This window comes from Heptranchias perlo, chromosome 7, assembly GCF_035084215.1.
Source record: "Heptranchias perlo isolate sHepPer1 chromosome 7, sHepPer1.hap1, whole genome shotgun sequence".
NCBI classification, from domain to species: domain Eukaryota; kingdom Metazoa; phylum Chordata; class Chondrichthyes; order Hexanchiformes; family Hexanchidae; genus Heptranchias; species Heptranchias perlo.
Genome location: NC_090331.1, coordinates 62,734,354 through 62,753,983, shown reverse-complemented (window position 1 = coordinate 62,753,983; position 19,630 = coordinate 62,734,354). Strand labels below are relative to the sequence as shown.

Genomic DNA, 19,630 nt, shown 5'->3' with positions numbered 1-19,630 from the left:
CAATCTTTTAGGCTGGTTCAAGATTCAATTTGCCCAGATCAGGTCCCGCCCACACATCTGGCCTCGCCCCCAGGTCGAAATTACGTGATTCCACCAATTTTGCTAGTTCGGGAAGGCTCTTCAAATTGCACTCATTTTCTGATGCGCACAGGCAGTAGTCGGCACGTTTTAAAAGTTTTTCCATATCAAAAAATATTTAATTTACTAAGAAACTGACTAGTGTACACCAATGAAACTACTAAATGGTTCTGTATAGTTCTTTTAAAGTCAATTTCAGTAGATGTAAATCAGGTTACTTATAGGCGGGGGAATGAACACTCATATTAAAAATGCTTATTTTTGGTGATAAACCCATTTGCAGTTGTATTAATAAAACTGCACCAGGTTGCCACTCTTAAATACATCAAGGAATTACTTTCTTAATGGAAAGAAATAAAAAGAAACAATTACGCTCTAATACGTTGCCTGTTGCATTGGTTCATTGAAGATTTTACGTTTGTGATTAGGCGAATTAGTTTTATCGGAAACTTGAACTATAATCTAACCAGCGCAATTTCGAGCGCATTGTGGGCACAATTTCCCGATTGCACCCAAAGCAGAAACTCTACCCCAGGATATAGAGAAAAGGACGATTAATCTGATGTGGAAAAGAACTTTCATCATATTATCATTCCACCTTTTAGTGACATGGGGTTCGATTCTGGAATCCAAGTGCAGGTGCGTTGGGGGCGGGGGGTGCTCCAAAAATCGGGGAAATCCCGAGTGGGTTCGGAACCCAGCTCCAAATCGCAGACTTCCGGGTTCCCCACTGATGCGTCTGGGTGTGTGTGCCTCACGAATGCGGAAGTCCCAACCCCAATTAAAGTCGATGGGCTGACAGTTAAGACAGTTAGTTAGATATTTGAAGTACTTAATTTTGTGCACACTGAGGCAGGGGTCCGATTTTCAAACATCCTCAGCATGTTTCCCGTGCTGTGGGAAACATTCCATCTTCTACCAGATGTGTTTCAGCCAGCAGCCAGTGGGACATTCAAATACTTGTTTGACAGATGGGGATAAAAAGTGAATTATTGCAGCAGGGCACTGAGTTGTTCAGACAAACTTTTGACTGGGAGATCTTTGTGTTTAGACTGAAAATTCTTAGTTTCCACTCAGAATTCTTCTGTTTACAAATATTTACCATCTTTTCGGACTCCTCAAACTGACACTATCAGGATGGGGAGGCCCCATGGCTACATTCACCACTACATCCGAGGACGAACAACATCACCAGCCTCGCCAGGCACGGCCTGCACTTCCGCCACTTGCAGCTCCACCACACAGTGCTGTGCCACAGGGACCTGCACAAGAGCGCAGAGAGCAATACAGAGAGAGCGTCGTCGCAGGAGCCACTACCCTCACCACAGGGTCTACAGACCGAGGCTCAGCCTCCTGGACCTCTCTGAGGAGCAGTGCACATGGAGGCTGAGTGTCAGTCGTCAGGTGGTCACAGACATCTGCAGCCTCCTTTATGCCGAGCTGTTCCCGGCTGGGCCGAGCAGCATCTCACTACCTGTCGCAGTTAAAGTCACCACTGCCCTCAACTTCTTCACCTCCGGATCACTCCAGTGTGCCACTGGGGACATCGCCGGGGTCTCTCAGTCGTCTGCACACAAGTGCATAAGGCAGGTCACTGACGGCTTGTTTCGCAAAGCCTTGCAGTATGTCAACTTCCCCATGGACGACCTCAGCCAGACGGAGAGGGCAGTGGGATTCCACTCTGTAGCTGGCTTCCTACAGGTGCAGGGTGAAATCAATTGCAACCATATAGCAATACGAGCACCTCCACATGAGCCAGGACTGTTCATCAACAGGAAGGGCTATCACTCCATCAACACTCAGCTCATTTGTAACCACCACAAAAGATTCCTTCACGTGTGCGCCAGATTCCTTGGCAACTGCACTCACAGAATCTTATATGTTTCAATGAGATCACCTCTCATTCTTCTAAACTCCAGATAGTATAGGCTCATTCTACTCTATCTCTCCTCATAGGACAACCCTCTCATCCCACGAATCAATCTAGTGAACCTTTGTAGCACCGCCTCTAAGGCAAGTATATCCTTCCTTAGGTAAGGAGTCCAAAGCTGCACACAGTACTCCAGGTATGATCTCAACAAAGTCCTGTACAATTGCAGCAAGACTTCCTTACTCATGTACTCCAACCCCCTTGCAATAAAGGCCAACATACCATTTGCCTTCCTAATTGCTTGCTGAACCTGCATGTTAACTTTCTGTGTTTCGTGTACATTATACTCCATCTGTCACCTTCTTGCCCACTCATTTAACTAATATTGAATGGGCCAAAGACAATTTTTGAGAAAGATTGGTAACCTTCTCCAGCCCTACGTCCCAGTCTGTGCCTTCCAGTCCTCCGAAACTGGCTTTCCAGAAATTTCCTTTCGCTCTCCACTCCACAATCAGTAGCAGGGATTTAAATTGTCTTAGCCTTACTCTCTGGAACTCTCTTTTTTAAGCCCCTCAACCTTGCTACCTTTCACCCATCCTTCAAATGCCTCCTTCAAACCTACTCCTGCTACAAACTTTAAATCACCTCTCCTAATTCTTACCCTGCTTAGCCTCTGTGAAGCACCTTGGAATGTTTACTATGTTAAAGATTCTATATAAATGCAAATTGTTGTTATAGTTCAAAATATCAATAAGAAATCCTATTATTTTTCTATTGCACAAAATAAGGAAATGTTCATTTGTATGTTTCCCTTGGTCACAACATAAAGTGAAAGTTAAGCGCTCTTATTATCCAAAGAATGCAAAATACAATAATAAAAGCACTCCTACGGGGAACTCTGTTGGTGAGAGGTCATTTGGACACATAGGACAGCATTCTCCAAGGGGAATCTCAGTGTCAGGGCAGTCAAGTTGGTCACAGATTATATCATCACAGAGGACAATTCCATTATCGCAAACACAGATTCTGCAGGGCTCTGGTTTCCAAACATCTCGGTGATTAAATATGTTGTTACTCTCTGAGCATGGTGAATCTGAAAATAAATAAAATCAGCCTTTTACAGCAAGTCCAAATTGCAGCCTACTTATAATTTCAGAAGGAAAAAAGTTATAAGCATATCTGGAAGTTTGTTCTGGATGCACAGAGGATTACAAGTTTGACTTTAAGTATGTGTCAATATCACTGCAATTTTGTGTATGTGTGAATAGCCAAGTAATATTAACAAAAAAATGTAATAAAAACAGACAATAGTGGTAATACATAGATCTGTCACCATCTTAAAGAAAAGAAGACAAAATCAGATCAATGAATTGTGTATAACGCAGATCAATCTGATCTCGATGTGGTTTTCTTATTTCTTATAAGTAAGTAAAAGTACTTTAACATTGTAAACAGCAAATCACCTGTCCTTTCTAAATTTTTGGTGTAAACAATCCCCCAGGACAAGGTGGTACATACCTTGAATAGTGAAGGAGAGCAGGGACAAAACAGATAGGGCACTGACTATTATCATGAAACCATCACCAGGCACTGGTGATATTTAAATAAAGAGTGATAAATCTCATTCAGGCAACAATCAGCCCATTATTAAACATTAATAGAAAGAAGAACTTGTGCTTATCTAGTTTATTATCACCTCCTCTGGATGTCCTGAGGTGCTTTACAACCAATGGAATACTTTTAAGATGCAGTCACTGTTATGTAGGCAGATGTGGCAGACAATTGCACACAGCAAAATCCAACAAATCAGCAAATGAGTGGATAGCCAGATAATCTGTTTTTGATGGTAGTGATTGATGGAAGCATGTCGGTCAGAACATGCCCTGCTCTACTTCAAATAGAATTGTGGGATTTTTTACATCCACCTAAACACGCTGGCAGGGCCTTGGTTCATCATCTCATCCGAAAGATAGCACTTCTGATAATATACCCTCAGAACTGCACTGAAGTGCCAGTCTAAGTTATGTGCTGAAATCCTGGAGAGGCAAGCCTGACTTAGAGGCAAGAGTGATACCAACTAAATCAAGCTGACAATAATAACAGGTAAACTAATGGAATCTATTCTGAAAGGTAGAACCGCAGAGTACTGTATACCAGGTATTTTATATTATATATTATGCCTGTATATCAGTTGGTTAGTTTAGAAACAGCCAGTTACAAATTAAAAAGGAAATGGATGATATAAATAATGTAGATAGTGGTATTCTTGATTTTATAGTTACTTGGATTTAAGAATGCTTTTGGTAAAGCTCCATGTGAAAAACATCTAATAAAACTAAAAGCTACAGAAATCCACAATAAAGCATGGGACTGGATAAGAAGGTGGTTAAAATGGGAAACAGAATGAAAGGTGCAACGTCAGACTGGTGGGAGGTGGGTAGTTGTTGAGTTGAGTCTTGTAGGTGTTAGTGCTTGGATCCATGTTGTGTCCAATCTGCTTAAATGGCCTGGATGTCAAAAATAAATGTAAACTTGTCAAATTTGTTGATAACAGTAAAATGAGGATGATTAGAGAGAGGGGGTGAGGATGCAGTTAAACATTTGCAAAAGGATTTAGATCATTTATACTTGAACACAGAGGTTGGTAAAGACAGAGAGTGAACCTTTAATGGAGTGAATTGCTAACAGAGTGAGGACTTTCAAATGGGAATTTGATGAGTGTGGGAATTAAGTGCGGAGGGGGAAGGAGGTGCTAAGTGATTTAAACCAAGGGACTATAAACTAATCTATCAACTTTTAAAGCTTAAATATTTTTTTTAAAAATTAAGTAATTACTAATTATTTTGAAATCAAGCTAAATCCATTTACTAAACATAATCTAGATCTCAAGTGATCCTATTAGGGATGAGCAATAAATGCCGGCCTCGCCAGCGACGCCCACATCCCATGAACGAATAAAAAAAAGTTGTCCTCGAAATAAACTACTGACTAAATAAATAAAAACTAGAAATGGCAGTACAGGCTGTGTCTCGGGACTGTAGGAGTTTGTGGATAGTGAGAATGTCCCTGATTGCCACTTCTGCAGTAAACATTTCTCGCTTGAGACACTCCGGCTCAGAGTCTTTGAGCTGGAGTGCGAGTTAGAGACACTATGACACATAAGGGAGGGGGAGGTAGAGAAGGAGACCCCGCAGAAACTGGTTCTTTCCTACAGGTACAAGGTACTCGATACCTGTGAGGATAAGGATCAAGGCTGCAGGGAGGCTGCACAGAATGCTAACCATGGCACTGTGGAGCATAATGCAGTCCAAGGGGGATGGGGGGGGGGCGGGGGGGGCGGGGTGGTGGGGAGTGCTGAAGGAGGGTGTGTTGCTACCTGATGAAAGGGTAAAAGACATCTCGGAGCAACCGGAGAGGAAGTTGGAAAAGGAGGGGGAGGATCCAGTTGTCGTTCGGCACCAATGACATAAGGAAGAACAAGGAGGAAGTCAGAAGCTAGGAACTAAATTAAAAACCAGGACCTCACTGGTGGTAATCTCAGGTTTACTACCCAAGCCACATGCTAATTGGCAGAGGGAAAGGCAGATCAGAAAGATGAATGCGTGGCTGAAAGAGTGGTGTGGGAAGGAGAGGTTCCATTTCATGGAACCAGTACTGGGACAGGAAGGAGCTGTACCACTGGGATGGTCTCTACCTGAACCGGAGTGGGACCAGAGTCGTAGCGGAAAGGATAAATAGGGTGGTGCATAAGGATTTAAACTAGCAAGGTGGGGTGGGGGGGGGGCAGGGGAGGGATCTGGTGGCAATAACAGAAGGCTAAAGATAAAAGAAACAGGAGATGAGTGTAAAGGTCAGACCAGAGTAAGAATAAAGATAACATAATATTTATAAAACAGCAGTATAAAAGTACAGTTAAAAATAAAGTAAAAGGAACAGCTATTAAAGATGAATTAAACTGCCTGTACAGCAATGTACACTGTGTCCAAAATAAAATGGGGGAACTGGAGGCAATAATCTGTAGCGCGGAATCAGATGCAGTAGCAATAACTGAAACATGGCTACATAAAGAACAGGACTGGCAACTAAATATTGCAGGTTATTACATAATCAGAAAGGATAGGGAAGGAAGAAGGGGGTAGAGTAGCTGTACTAATTAGAGATAACACAATGGCAGTAGCAAAAAGGGACACAACTAACAGAAGGATAGAAACAGAATCCATATGGAGTGAAATAGAAGATAAGAAGGGATCGAACACGTTAATAGGGGTATACTACAAACCACCTAATGTTGAAAAGATGATGGAAGAAGAAATATGTAAGCAAATATGTGAAATTAATAAAGGACATAGAATAATAATCATGGGAGATTTTAACAACCCCCAAATAAACTGGCAAGAAGAAATAGGTAAAGGAGTACAGGGAATGGAGTTTTTACAATATGTGCAGGACTCCATTCTTAACCAGTATGTAAAAAGCCCAACAAGAGAGGAAGCACTGCTGGATCTAGTAATGGGAAATGAACCAGAACAGATAAGAGAAGCGTAGGTGAACAACTAGGCAATAGCGATCACAACACAATAAGGTTTAAGATTGAGAAAGACATAAGTAAGACAAGGACCAAAGCAATAAATTGGAAAAAAAACCTGATTTTCAGGGGATGAGAATGGAACTGGAAAGATTTACTGATAAACAAAAAAATAGAACGGCAGTGGGAAACATTTAAAACAGAGTCCAGGAGAAATATATCCCACCAAAAAGCAAGAACAAACTAGCCAGTAATGGTACACCATGGATGAATAAAGAAATAGGGCAAAATTGAAACTAAATAAACAGGCATACACTAAACACGTAGACAACAGAGAGGATGACAAATGGGAATAGGAAAAAGTTAGGAAAGAAGTTTAAAAAAACAATTAAGAAGGCAAAGGGAAACTACAAAATTAAATTATCAAGGAATATAAAAGGAAATGGTGAAGTATTCTACAGATACATAGATAACAAAAGAAAAATCAGGATAGAGATAGGGCCACTTAGGGATACACACGATAAACTCACAGGAATTGACAGTGAAATGGCAGAAATATTAAATAATTACTTTGCCTCAGTATTTACCAGGGAGACTAACATGATGGGCATAACATTAGAAGAAGAGATCAAAAAGATATTAAGATGGAAATGGGGGAGATAATTGATAAACTAATCAAACATAGAGAGGATAAACCCCTGGCCTGGATGGATTGCATCCGCACATATTAAAAGAAGTTAGGGAAGAGATAGCAGAGGCACTATAACATATGTATAAAAATTCATTAGAAAAGGGAATAGTGCCAGATGACTGGTGGACTGCTAATATGATTTCAATATTTAAAAAGGGAGATAGAACCAGTCCAGGGAACTATAGGCCAATTAACTTAATGTCGGTGGTAGGAAAGATAATGGAATCTTTACTCAAAGATGTAATAGAAAAATATCCAGAAACAGAAAATATAATAAAGAATAGTCAGCACGGATTTCAAAAGGAAAGGTCATGCTTGACCAACCTTATTGAATTCTTTTGAAGAAGTAACAGAAAGAGTAGACAAGGGTAATGTAATAGATGTAATATATTTGGATTTTCAAAAGACTGAACAAAAGTGAATCATTAGATTTGGAATAATGGAAGATACTTTTGATCCAAAAATCCTCAGCCTTAATGTGTCTTGTTATTAATCTGGGGCATAAGTCAGGTGTAGGAGGCCCAGTGGGAACAGCAATTCTGGCGTGATTCAGGAATGCTGGGTCTTCATTCAGAATTCTGCTGGCTACCACTTTTTGATGGGGCTTGAGGCAGACAGAACTTCCATTCACTCCAAACAAAGCCTATGATACTGGAGGGGCAATTTCCTCAGCCCCAGCCTTCATATCACTCAGCAACCTGGACACCTGAATTAACCCAGTCTACAGGTCTGTGAAGGGATGGCAATGAGACCCACCAAGATCTTTAGTCTAAGGTCATGGCCTGGAAGACCCTGGAAATTAGGGGTATTACTGTCTGGACTGAAATCATATCAAGAGGGCTTTTGTATCACAAGGCCAGCCAACCATCTCTCATAATATTGGCCCTCAGGATGCACCTAGCAGGAGCACAATAATAGGAAAAAGAAAGGCATGTTTAGACACCCAAGGGAATCACAGTATGAGGAAAGAATAGATCGATTTATGGTCACTTTCAAGTCCTTTGTCTTAAAGGAGAATGCGCACTTATGTCATGCTTTATTATTCATGGAGATTAGAAAGAGTGCATTTATTTTGTGCTGATTTATTCAATGAAGTGATTAAGACTTGCATGGTTATATAGGACCAAAGAATGTTAATGTTATGTGAAGTCATATTCTAGAATGGGTGCTGGATTGAAGGATCAGTCATTTATTTGAAGGTGGAGTAGAAGGAATTAAGGCAGTAATGACAAAGATAGACTGGGCGCTCAATTGGGCCGTGTAGCGCCCGTTGTTTCGGCACTACATGGCCTCTCCGACATCCAAGATGGCGTCTTGGATGCGCACGCACGTTTCCTGCATGACGTGCGCCAGACGCCATCTTGGTATAGGTGTTAGCGCATGCGCTAATGCTGAATGCTGGAAGCATGTAAAGTAGGGAGAAAATGGCTGCAATCAGTGTGCAATGCTGATTTAAAGTGATACACACCATTTTCGAGCCTAACGCTCAACTCAATGCACAGTCTTATCCCTGACCATCTAAACGTTTATCACAGTGCCTGAAGGACCCCCCACCAGCGCTATTTAAAGGGCCATGCAGGTGTTGCAGGTTAGTTGCTGGATTATTGCTTCTGGCTGCTGGAGGAGTAGCAAGTGTTTTCTGAAGCTCCCTATTCTTATTGACGATGTGAAAATCGTTCACCTGACGAAGGGGGAAGCCTCCGAAAGCTTGTGAATTTAAAATAAAATTGCTGGACTATAACTTGGTGTTGTAAAATTGTTTACAATTGTCAACCCCAGTCCATCACCGGCATCTCCACATCTGTTCTTATTGAGAGTTCTTACACTACTTTTGAGAGTGCTTTGGCAGGTACTGCCTTACGGGTCGGAAAGTTACAATCCTGGTGGAACAACATTCCTGCCAACCATGGGCGGTCTGCTAGGGATCCCGTTGGGCATTGAGCATAACTGGGAGCATGCAGGGAGGCCACGCCTAGTGGGTCAAGCTGCGAGGAGAGGGAGGACGAGGAGGCGCAGGGCACTGAGCCAGAGGCCCTACCCAATGAGGGCCTTCCGGGGTTAATTCTCTTACCTGAACATGACCGAGGAGGATTGCATCCGACACCTGAGGTTCACCAAGGAAGCCGTCACCGAGATCTGTCAACTGGTGTGGCCACAACTGCAGCCTCAGAGCAGGGCGAGGACAGCATTGCCTGTGGCTGTGAAGGTCACCGTGGTGCTGAATTTCTACAGCTCAGGATCATTTCAGGCCTCTGCTGGCGACATGTGCAATATCTCGGAGTATGCAGTGCACTGCTGCATAAGGGAGATCACAGACGCACTGTACCACATGAGGAACAGGTTCATCACCTTCCCTCTCAACAGAGACAATCAGAACGAGTGAGCACGGGGATTCGCCCGCATTGCTGGCTTCCCCATGGTGAAGGGTGCCATGGACTGCACACACACATCAACTCGGCCGTCTTCGTCAACCGAAAGGGCTTCCACTCCCTCAACGTGCAGCTGGTGTGCGACCACACGCATCGCATCTTGGAGGTCGATGCCCGCTACCCTGGGAGCAGTCACGACGCCTTCGTCATGCGGCAGTCCAACGTGCCAGCTATCTTTCATCTGACTCGGCAAGTCAAAGGTCGGCTACTGGGCGATGAGGGCTATCCCCTCACGCTATGGCTCATGATACCGGTCAGGAATCCACGCCCACGTGCACAGCAGGCCTATAATGAGAGCCATGCTGCCACACGCAACATCGTAGAACACACCATAGGCCTCCTCAAACAACGCTTCCGCTGCGTAGACCGATCTGGAGGAGCCCTGCAGTACTGCCCTGAGCGGGTGGACAGATTTGTGGTGGTCTGCTGCAAGCTGCATAACCTCATCATCATGAGGGACCAGCCTTTGCCACCAATGACTGCAGAAGATCCTGAGCCAGAGGTGGAGGAGGTGCAGGAGGAGGAAGAGGCTGAGGAGGAGCAGGAGGAGGGGGTGGAGCCGGAAGAGGAGGTGGAGGAGGACGCAAGTGTGCAGCAGGAACCACACGCCTTGTCTGAAAGGGCTCTGCGTGCTCGCCTGATCCGTGCCCGGTATCAATAATTGGAACTACATCCCCCAACTCACCAACAGTCCTACATTCCCCACCTTTCCCCTCCCACAAGACAATTAAATCACCCTTCATCACATTACACATTGGTGTCCCTCTCAGCTCATTGCATGAATAAAAACCACCACCAAATGCAAAATCAAACTCTCATTTATGGATTAATAAATGAAATTATGCAAACATAACAGAACTATTCACCCTTGTGCATTCCCTTAGTGCCTGTTGTTCATGTGCCTTTACCTATCCTAGTGCTCCTACCAGGTGCTTCCCCAGTGGATGGACCATGGCTGGCATTTAATGGAGGAGCGTGCAGATGGCCTTGGAGGACGACCTCGAGCAGCTCTGGGCCTGGAGGGCCCGGCTTCTGACTGCACCATCTCAGCATGGGCTGCAGCAGTCTGGCCTGGCTGGCCGAGAGACAACACCAGGGGCACTGACGGAGTGGCAGGGGTAGAAGCAGGGATGCTGTCGTCCTGAGAGAGGACAGCAGGTCCGACTGCCATGGTGCCACTGCCACTTTCCCGGGGCGACGCCTCAGCACTCCTGATGATCGGCTGGAGAACGGATTGCTGGAGTGCTGTGATGCCCTGGAAGCCTCATTCCACAGTGGTCCCCAGAGCCACGATAGCAGCAGTCTGAGCTGCAAATGCAGCAGTCAGACCTTGGATGGCAGATGTTTGTGCTGCAATGGAAGCTGTGACATCAGTCATCAGGCGCTGCATCATGGTGGGTTCCATAGGTGCGCTGATGGAGGTGACCACCCATTCCATGTTGGAAAGGATGGGCTCCAAGCTCTGCGCAAAGCCCTGTACCAAGTTGGAGCTGGACTCCTCCATGCCCCTTCTCATTGTGCGCAGGTTTTCTGGCAGTCTTTCCAGTGCCCCAAGCATTTGGTGGTGTACGCCCACCAGCCGTCTTCTGTAGCCTGGCCCATCGAATTCCTCAACTGACTTCTCTGCAGCAGAACTAGTGAGTGACCTCGCCCTCTGGCGAGCTGGCACCTGTGGTATCCGTTCCCTCTGCCCCGGCTCTTGCGCACTTGTGCTCGGTGTCTCACCACGTGCAGATCCCTCCTCTAACCTAACCTCTAAAGGACGCGCAGGGTCAGTCTTTGAGCTGGTGGAAGCAAGTGTCAGATCGAGTGACGGTGGGCTTCGGTGTCCTCCTCCTCCTCCTGCTCGAGTGCCGTCACGTGTACTTGGGTATCTGCAATGACAAAGGGAAACAGGTTGTGGAGTGGGGAGAGGACCAAGAGGTGTGTGCTGACAGCATGTACAGCACGTGAGTCAGAAAAGATTATGGGAGGACGGAGATGTAGAAAAGGAGAAGGAGCATTGGTATGCAGAGACTCCCTTGACCGGAACCTCCAGCGCGGCACGTTGTGATGGCTGCTGAGACGGCCCGCCCAATGATCTGCAGCACCATCTCCTCTAGGGGGGTGAGGACGTGCAGACGTGCGCATCCAGCCTCAGGTCCCTCCTGCTGCCAGGTATTATACGCCACCTTCTCCTGAAAGACAGAGGACAGTGTGTCAGTGAGTGTTCTGCAAGGTGTATGGGTGATGTGTCTGTCATGGTCGAACAGTTTGTGTGACTTGTGAGTGGTGGTTGTGTGACCTGCAAGTGTGGTACTATGTGCGGGTGAGATGCAGCATTGCATATGGATGGGCGGTGTTTTGTTGGTGGGTGGGTGGGTGACGGGAGTTTTCGTGCATGGAGTATTGGTGCAGTTGGTAGGATGTGCCACTTACACTTGCATTCACTCACCTTGACCACTTCTGTTAAATCATTGAACTTCTTCGGCATTGCACCCACGTGCGTGCTGCAATGCTCCTAGCATTCACCTCTTGCGCCACAGCCTGCCACTGCCTATGCAGCTGTAGTCTGGAGGGTCTCCGACCACCCTACTGGTACATGCTTGCCCTCCTTTGGTCCACGCCTTACACCAGGGCCTCCAGACCATCGTCCGAGAATCGTGGAGCCCTCTCTCCTGCCAGTGCAGCTACTCGCAATGCCATTCTCCCGTCTCCTAGATGGCTGTGTGTCTGCCATTGGAAATGTGCTTGCACCTTTAAGTAGTGCAGGCTGCTGATGATGTGCGCTGTGCACGCCCCATTTCCAACTTCCTCATTCTCCGTGCAGCCTCTCAGTAGTGAGGGCTACGCTTGCTGCACAGAGATTTCATGGTAAATAGCAGGCAGCACGAAGTTTAAGCTGCACTGTTGTAGGTGCCACCTTTCAGGAGAGATGTTATAACTGCGGCCCTGTCTGCCTTCTCAGGTGGGTGCAAAAGATCCCATAGCACTATTTCAAAGAAGAGCAGGGGAGTTCTCCCTGGTGCCCTGGCCAATATTTATCCCTCAACCAACACCAAAAATAAATTGTCTGGTCATTGCTGTTTGTATTTCCCTACATTATTTCAGTGGCTGAAAAGTTCTTTGAATGTCCTGAGGTTGTGAAAGGTGCTATATAAATGCAAGTTCTTTCTTTTTTTTAACAAATTAGATGAGTGCAAGGACACTTGAATAACTTCCCGTTGGTGCCAAAATAACCTGCTGTTATAATGTTAAGATTGCCTATTGATCAGAGGAAACTACATATAAAATTATTTTAGTGAACAAAATTAATCATAATCCTAATATGACTATCTATATGTGGAAAACTGTGATCAGCCCATATTCTCTGCTCAGTGGGACCTCTGTGAAACAGAATAGTGATCAGTCAATGGTTTTTACTAAGGCTGCTCCATCAGCTACTGGGAAGATTCAGTTCCTAACTGATGCCTTCCCCAAAATTCATGTTTTTCTATACATATTCCACATGCAGTATCCTGAAAGGTTTCTTAAATCAATATAACTTGCTTTTAATAATTAGGGTTAGGGTTAGGGTTAATGTTGTCACTTGGAAAACCCTTAAACCTTGTCATAGCATTTTACATCAGTCCATATCACACTTCCAGTTCACCAGTGAGTTACCCACTAAATCAATAGAAAGCCACCACCTAATAATCTTGATAAAGATTTGAACCTCCACACCAATGGCAGATAGAAGAGCTCACTGCAATATCCAGAAGCTCGTAATCACATTTTGGATTGATGCAATGGATATTAAAATACTAATATCGGTTAGAATCACATTAAACAAGGAACATTATCTAAAACCGTTACGAGGTTTACTTTCAGAACTAGAACAACTGTAACTTTCAGTGAAGCAATGTACTTGTTTGTAGCAATGCTGGCAATTTAGTAATTACAGTTTTCTTTAGAATTAATCTGATGATTTTATGAGAAAGGCCACTTTTAAACTTCAGCTAAAGAGCATACATTATAAGAACCAAGTTCATAACACAGGTAAATGATACAATATTTCATTAGCTTAGTCTTATTATTATTTTATTATACAAGATGCACCAACTTAAGTGAAAAAAGATAATTTGTGATGGTATCCTGTAAGCAAAGTCAGAATATTTATAGTAATGATGATAATAATAATGAAAGCAAAACACTTTTACCAATTATGAACAAGATGTAAATGGAACAATATGAGAGTGTGCTTTAAAGTAAATGAAAATATATGAAAACTTTAAATAATAACAAAATTGTTCGATCACCATAAGATGCACAAAGTGAACACCATAATTGTAAATATTTTAGAAAAAGCAATTCTGGCGACAATTACACTTTCTTTCATGAGCACTGACTCTAATGCGGCCATTGAACACAGGTAATTTTAATGTTTTACAGCGCAATGTTAGTCACATGGCGGCAAAATGATTCCTTATGACAATCATTTCTGCTTTTGCTGTGGTTTGCTGTTTCATCTCTTTCCTGGCTCTCTCATTTTCCTTATGAATCTAAGTTAGAGATTTAAAATTCCTAATGATTTTGATTCCAGGCTTTGGACTACATCATTTCTAAGGCAATGGGAACTCAATGCTTTTAAGAATTTGTGTATAGTACATTAAGTTTTTTTTGTTTGTTACCTCACAGTTGATAAGAATTTGTACCTGAAATTGAATTTGAAGAAAACTACAGTGAAACAAAGTTCAAAATACAGCAATTTCCAAATATTCTCACAATCATTTTTGAACTATGTGTGATTAAGTAACCATTGCAGGTACAGTAAAGAAAAACTATTAATTAAGAAGTCAACATTTTTAAAGTTTGGGCTCTGTTATTCTTTTAACCGTGACTATGTTATACTCCCCTTAAAATTCAGTTACAAGTTGGGACAAATACAAATGCAGTGGAACAGTCTCCTTCCATAGTGTTGTCATTAGCATTTGAACCATTCATAACTGGCAATATAACAACAGCTACTTAGATGAGAATGCAAAAGACATTTCAAGTAAATGGAGCAAACTAATAAAAAGAAAATTTATACTGATACCTGATTTGAATATGAAGTAACAATAAACACTAGTGATTAGGCACTAGGACATATTCTCTGTTTCAAATATCTCCCTTGTGGGATACACAATTTTTATTTAATGGTGCAAGTTTAATGCATTTGAAGATGAAAGTTGCAAGGTAAAGCACCATGCCTCTGTACTAGTAGAAGAAAGTTTCACTTTTTTGTACAATATACAGTGATGTTTTGTGAAAGCTCACTGAAATATTGTTGTAGCAGTTGATTATACAGAAGTGTAAGTTGCCCTCAGATGATGTGCAACCATATCACATCATAATAATCGGAATGAGCGAACAAATTGAAATTCATCATTGCAATTATATGACAAACATTGCCTGAATCTGTAAAAAAGGACTGAACGTGATTAAAATTGATTTACAGATTTTTCAGTGTACGTTATAAGTAAATAGAGAGACAGTATTTCAAGCAATTTCATGAAAGATACGCTATATGCACATAAACTAAAACATGACAGTATGAGAGAGAAAGAGAAGGGAGGTAAAAAGAAAGATTTCTTTTAGTGAGATAAATATAAGAGATTAAATTTTTCAGAATTAAAAGTGTCCTTGACCTGACCTCACCACTGCTTTCAGGAAATCAAATTTGAAACAAAAGAATTCAGAATGACACTTACCTATTTCCTGTTGTGCTATTGATAATGACACTTGTATTATGACAAGAAAGAGAAAAGGTCTCATTTGCACAAAACTCTCCATGTCTAAATATTAGACACAGGACTCTGTGCAAATCAAAGGGCAAGTAATTCTTAAGACATTAGCACCAAGTCAATTTGTCCCTTTTCGCTTCAGCACCAAGTGCAGCTCAAACTGCTGGTAATGCTTTAAATAGAAATACTGTTGGCAACTCTCGCTTTCTTGCCTCTTTCTTGAAAACCATTTCACAATTTGAAATCCTCATTACATATTACAATAATTGGTCATAGGTCATAAGTTCAACTGAATAAACTTTATGAGATTCATCACTTCATGTCTGTTGAAACTCAAATGTCTTATCTTTTGTTTCAAACTTTTGATTTGTCATATATTTGGAAAACAAAAAAAAGTAAATTGCCAATATATCAACAACTGCTGAATAGTTAAATATTCATCTTGATCCCTGTATGTACTTTAAGATTTTCTCAAAATATGTTTGGACAGCATGATCTACTCAATAATGACTGATTTTGCTTTGCAGTGTGAGTATAATCCAGTATCTGTCAAATTGAAAGAGTTTAACTAAACTGTTTAACTTTCATGAATTTTTGGTGTGATAGTCCAACTGTTGGTAACTTTTATACAGAATTTCAGCTGTATGAAAAAGACAGCCAAGGCATATTACCATTAGCTTGAAAATTTCAACATAGTTTCAGGTACAGCAGTTTTAATGCTTTGTAAGGCGGACTAAAAACTCCATTTGAGGTGAAATGTTGATCCAATTAATTTGTCTTGCTGTAAATTCTTAATCATTAAGTGACATACTCTACTGACTTTATAAATCACACTTGAACCAGGTCTTAATCTATACCAGTAAACTAAATATGATTGAAGTCACTTTTGATATATTAAAATAAATGTGCGTACTATTGCATAATATTCCGATGTTTGTAGAGGCATTATGCACTAATACAATTGAGTTTGTCCCAACTTTGTGTACATTGCAATATGTGCAATGAATTCTCTTTGTATTATATCTGTAGCATTGGTTGTTAAGTTCAGTTGGAAAGAACAATTACCTCTGATAACATTGGAGCAAACTGATGCGGATAGCTAGGCTTTCTAAGAATTCCGTGTACAAAAAAACGAAACTGTCATCAGCCATGACATCGCTCTTTCCAGATTTTTAAGTCTCTCATGAAGCCTTCTCTCAAATTCTTCAGGAGCTTGGGAGATTTTGGAAATCATGCACAAAAATTTGTACCTTCCACTTGGTATTGAAAAGGCAGTCAGGAAGCTGAATTCGTCATCTGATAGAACATGCCAAAACTCATTCTTTGTTTCCACAACCATGAATAGGATGGCTTTCGGTCGTTGAGGCAGGCATCAACTATGGTTTAAACTGGATAGCGATTGTGTTTGAAGGCTTGTTAAGTTGCTTTAGATTGATGTACAGGTGCACTCTATCCTTTCCTTTCATTACCATCACCACAGAAGAGACCCAGTCAATAGAGACACTGACATATGTAACACGCATCCTATGAACAAGCTTATTAGTATTGACAAGTTCTTCCATAGCCAGTGATTGTTTCCTGGATGGGAACTGTATCGGTGGGATCTTTGAAGGTTCCTTGAACACAAAGACTGCTAACACCCTTTGCCTCACTTCCCTCCACATAACTTCCAAGGCTTTGCCTGAAAAGGGAGTAGTCCTCCCTCCTCCTTGGGCCCCTTGACATCCTCAGAAAATAATGGTCAAATTGTGGACTTCACTATTACAAAAAGTGCAGGTATCCCTTTAAGGCTCACAACTTACCCCAAATACTTCCCCCACCCACCCACCCACAGTCTCCGTGCTCCAAATTAATGTTGAGAGCATAGGAACAGAAGTAGGCTATTTAGCCCCTGGAGCCTGTTCCATCTTTCAATTAGATCATGGCTGATCTGTACCTCACCTTCATTTACTCACCTTAGTTCCATATCCCTTGATAACCTTACTTAACAAAAGTCTATCGGTTTCAGTCTTGAATATTTCAAATGATCCAGCATCCACAGCCTTTTAGGGCAGGAAGAGTAACAGTTTTCCACTACCCTTTATATGAAAAAGTGCTTCCTGATTTCACTCTTAAATGGCCTAGCTGTAATTTTAAGATTAAGTTCCCATGTTCTGGATTGCCCCCACCAGAGGAAATAGTTTCACTGTATCTACCCTATCAAGTCCCTTAATCATTTTAAAGCCCTAGATTAGATCATCCCTCAACTTCCTAAACTCAAGGGTACACAAGCCGAGTTTATACAACTTGTCCTTGTAATTTAACCTTTTAAACAGTGATATTATCCTATTGAATCTGCACTGAAACGTTCTCCAAGGCCAGTTTTCCTGAGGTTCGGTGCCCAAAACTGAACACAGAACTCCAGGTGGGATCTGACTAAAATTCTCCATTATTATTTAACTGAGGGAAACTTGGAAAATTCTGCGAGATCCTCCCATCATTCCTGTGCCAAGAATTGGGGCAGCACCCTTCTGCGAATGCCAACACTGCCACCCGAGCAAAAAAATGGCCCTATAATTTGTTGGAAAATCGATCTGCTACAGATCAAACAGCTTCAAGCCAGCGAATGTAACTTTCATCTGAGTCATAGGTAGCTTTGTCTACAATATGTAGCTGCTGTTTTCCTTTGCTCCAATCTCTGAGCATTGAACATTTGGCTGAAAAATGGCTTGGTTCTCTACATGTATCACACTTCTAACTTTCTGAAATGACATTTTCCACATGACTTACAGTTTACTTCAGGAGCTTTCCAAAATTTCTGGAGTCATTTTCTCCTTTTCCATGTTAAGTATTGTGTTTCTTCCTCCATATTTATTTCTTTCAGCAGATTTATTGTTGATTCACTAGCTCTATGTACAACACTGTAAACTTTCAAGGTCAGTTCTGGTTCTTGTAGAAGTCTGTTTCTTGTTCTGTAACCCAATAACTATTTTGTCTTGGATTAGAATTTTATCTAAGGCCCCATAATTCCAAATTCTAGCTAAAGTACATCAATGTTTCATCCAAAACTTGGTTCCAATTGTTGAATATTTAAGGGCTAATTTTGCGAGGCCCAAAGCAGTCAGCACATAGCAGAAAATCATGTGCCAGACAAGTGCCAGGCAATGACCATCTCCAACAAGAGAAAATCTAACCACCTCCCCTTGACATTCAACGGCATTACCATCGCCAAATCCCCCACCATCAACATCCTGGGGGTCACCGTTGATCAGAAACTTAACTGGACCAGCCACATAAATACTGTGGCTACAAGAGCAGGTCAGAGGCTGGGTATTCTGCGGTGAGTGACTCACCTCCTGACTCCCCAAAGCCTTTCCACCATCTACAATGCACAATTCAGGAGTGTGATGGAATACTCTCCACTTGACTGGATGAGTGCAGCTCCAACTACACTCAAGAAGCTCGACACCAACCAGGACAAAGCAGCCCGCTTGATTGGCACCCCATCCACCACCCTAAACATTCACTCCCTTCACCACCGGGGCACAGTGGTTGCAGTGTGCAGCATCCACAGGATGCACTGCAGCAGCTCGCCAAGGCTTCTTCGACAGCACCTCCCAAACCCGCGACCTCTACCATCTAGAAGGACAAGGGCAGCAGGCGCATGGGAACAACACCACCTGCACGTTCCCCTCCAAGTCACACACCATCCTGACTTGGAAATATATCGCCGTTCCTTCATCGTCGCTGGGTCAAAATCCTGGAACTCCCTTCCTAACAGCACTGTGGGAGAACCTTCACCACACGGACTGCAGCGGTTCAAGAAGGTGCCAGCGACGCTCACATCCCATGACCGAATAAAAAAAACGTGCAGTGTCCTTTGATTTTCCACAGCTGCATGTGAGGGTCTGATGATTACTGTGGCACTTCTGACACGATGTAATCTCATAAATTGCAAGTTCATTTGCTTCAAAATAAAAATTTAGTCTTTCTACATATTCAACTTAACTAGTCCCCATTCGGTACTCTCTAGTTTTCCCAACCAATGCTGACATGTTAAAAAAAAATTGCGAGGCAAGGTTAACCACTACCTAAGTAACAAAGATGTCCAATGTTCGATCTTTGTAACAATGCATTGTCCTTTATCCTCATTGCCAACTGTTATGTCAGATAAACTTGGAGTTGGTGCGGCAATGTAATGACTGTATTTATTTCAGACTCTGGAACTTTCTCTCTGGATAACATTCAATATAAGAGGAAACCTTCCAGTCTAATTGCTACAATACGCTTGCTTCCAGCAAGGGGCCCTCTAGT

At 42.5% G+C, this 19,630-nt stretch overlaps 1 protein-coding gene across 1 annotated transcript in view; it reads right to left on the bottom strand.

Annotated features, from left to right (window-relative positions):
- The window catches only part of LOC137323782 (collagen alpha-1(III) chain-like), a 72,690-nt gene extending 57,155 nt beyond the window's left edge, over window positions 1-15,535 (bottom strand). Inside the window, exons 1-2 of the mRNA XM_067987705.1 lie at window positions 15,305-15,535; window positions 2,839-3,041 (exon numbers count right to left, since the gene is read on the bottom strand). Coding sequence (XP_067843806.1) covers window positions 2,839-3,041; window positions 15,305-15,386 — 285 coding nt within the window. The 5' untranslated portion in view covers window positions 15,387-15,535. The remainder of the gene's footprint in view (window positions 1-2,838; window positions 3,042-15,304) is intronic.
- Window positions 15,536-19,630: the final 4,095 nt, after the last annotated feature.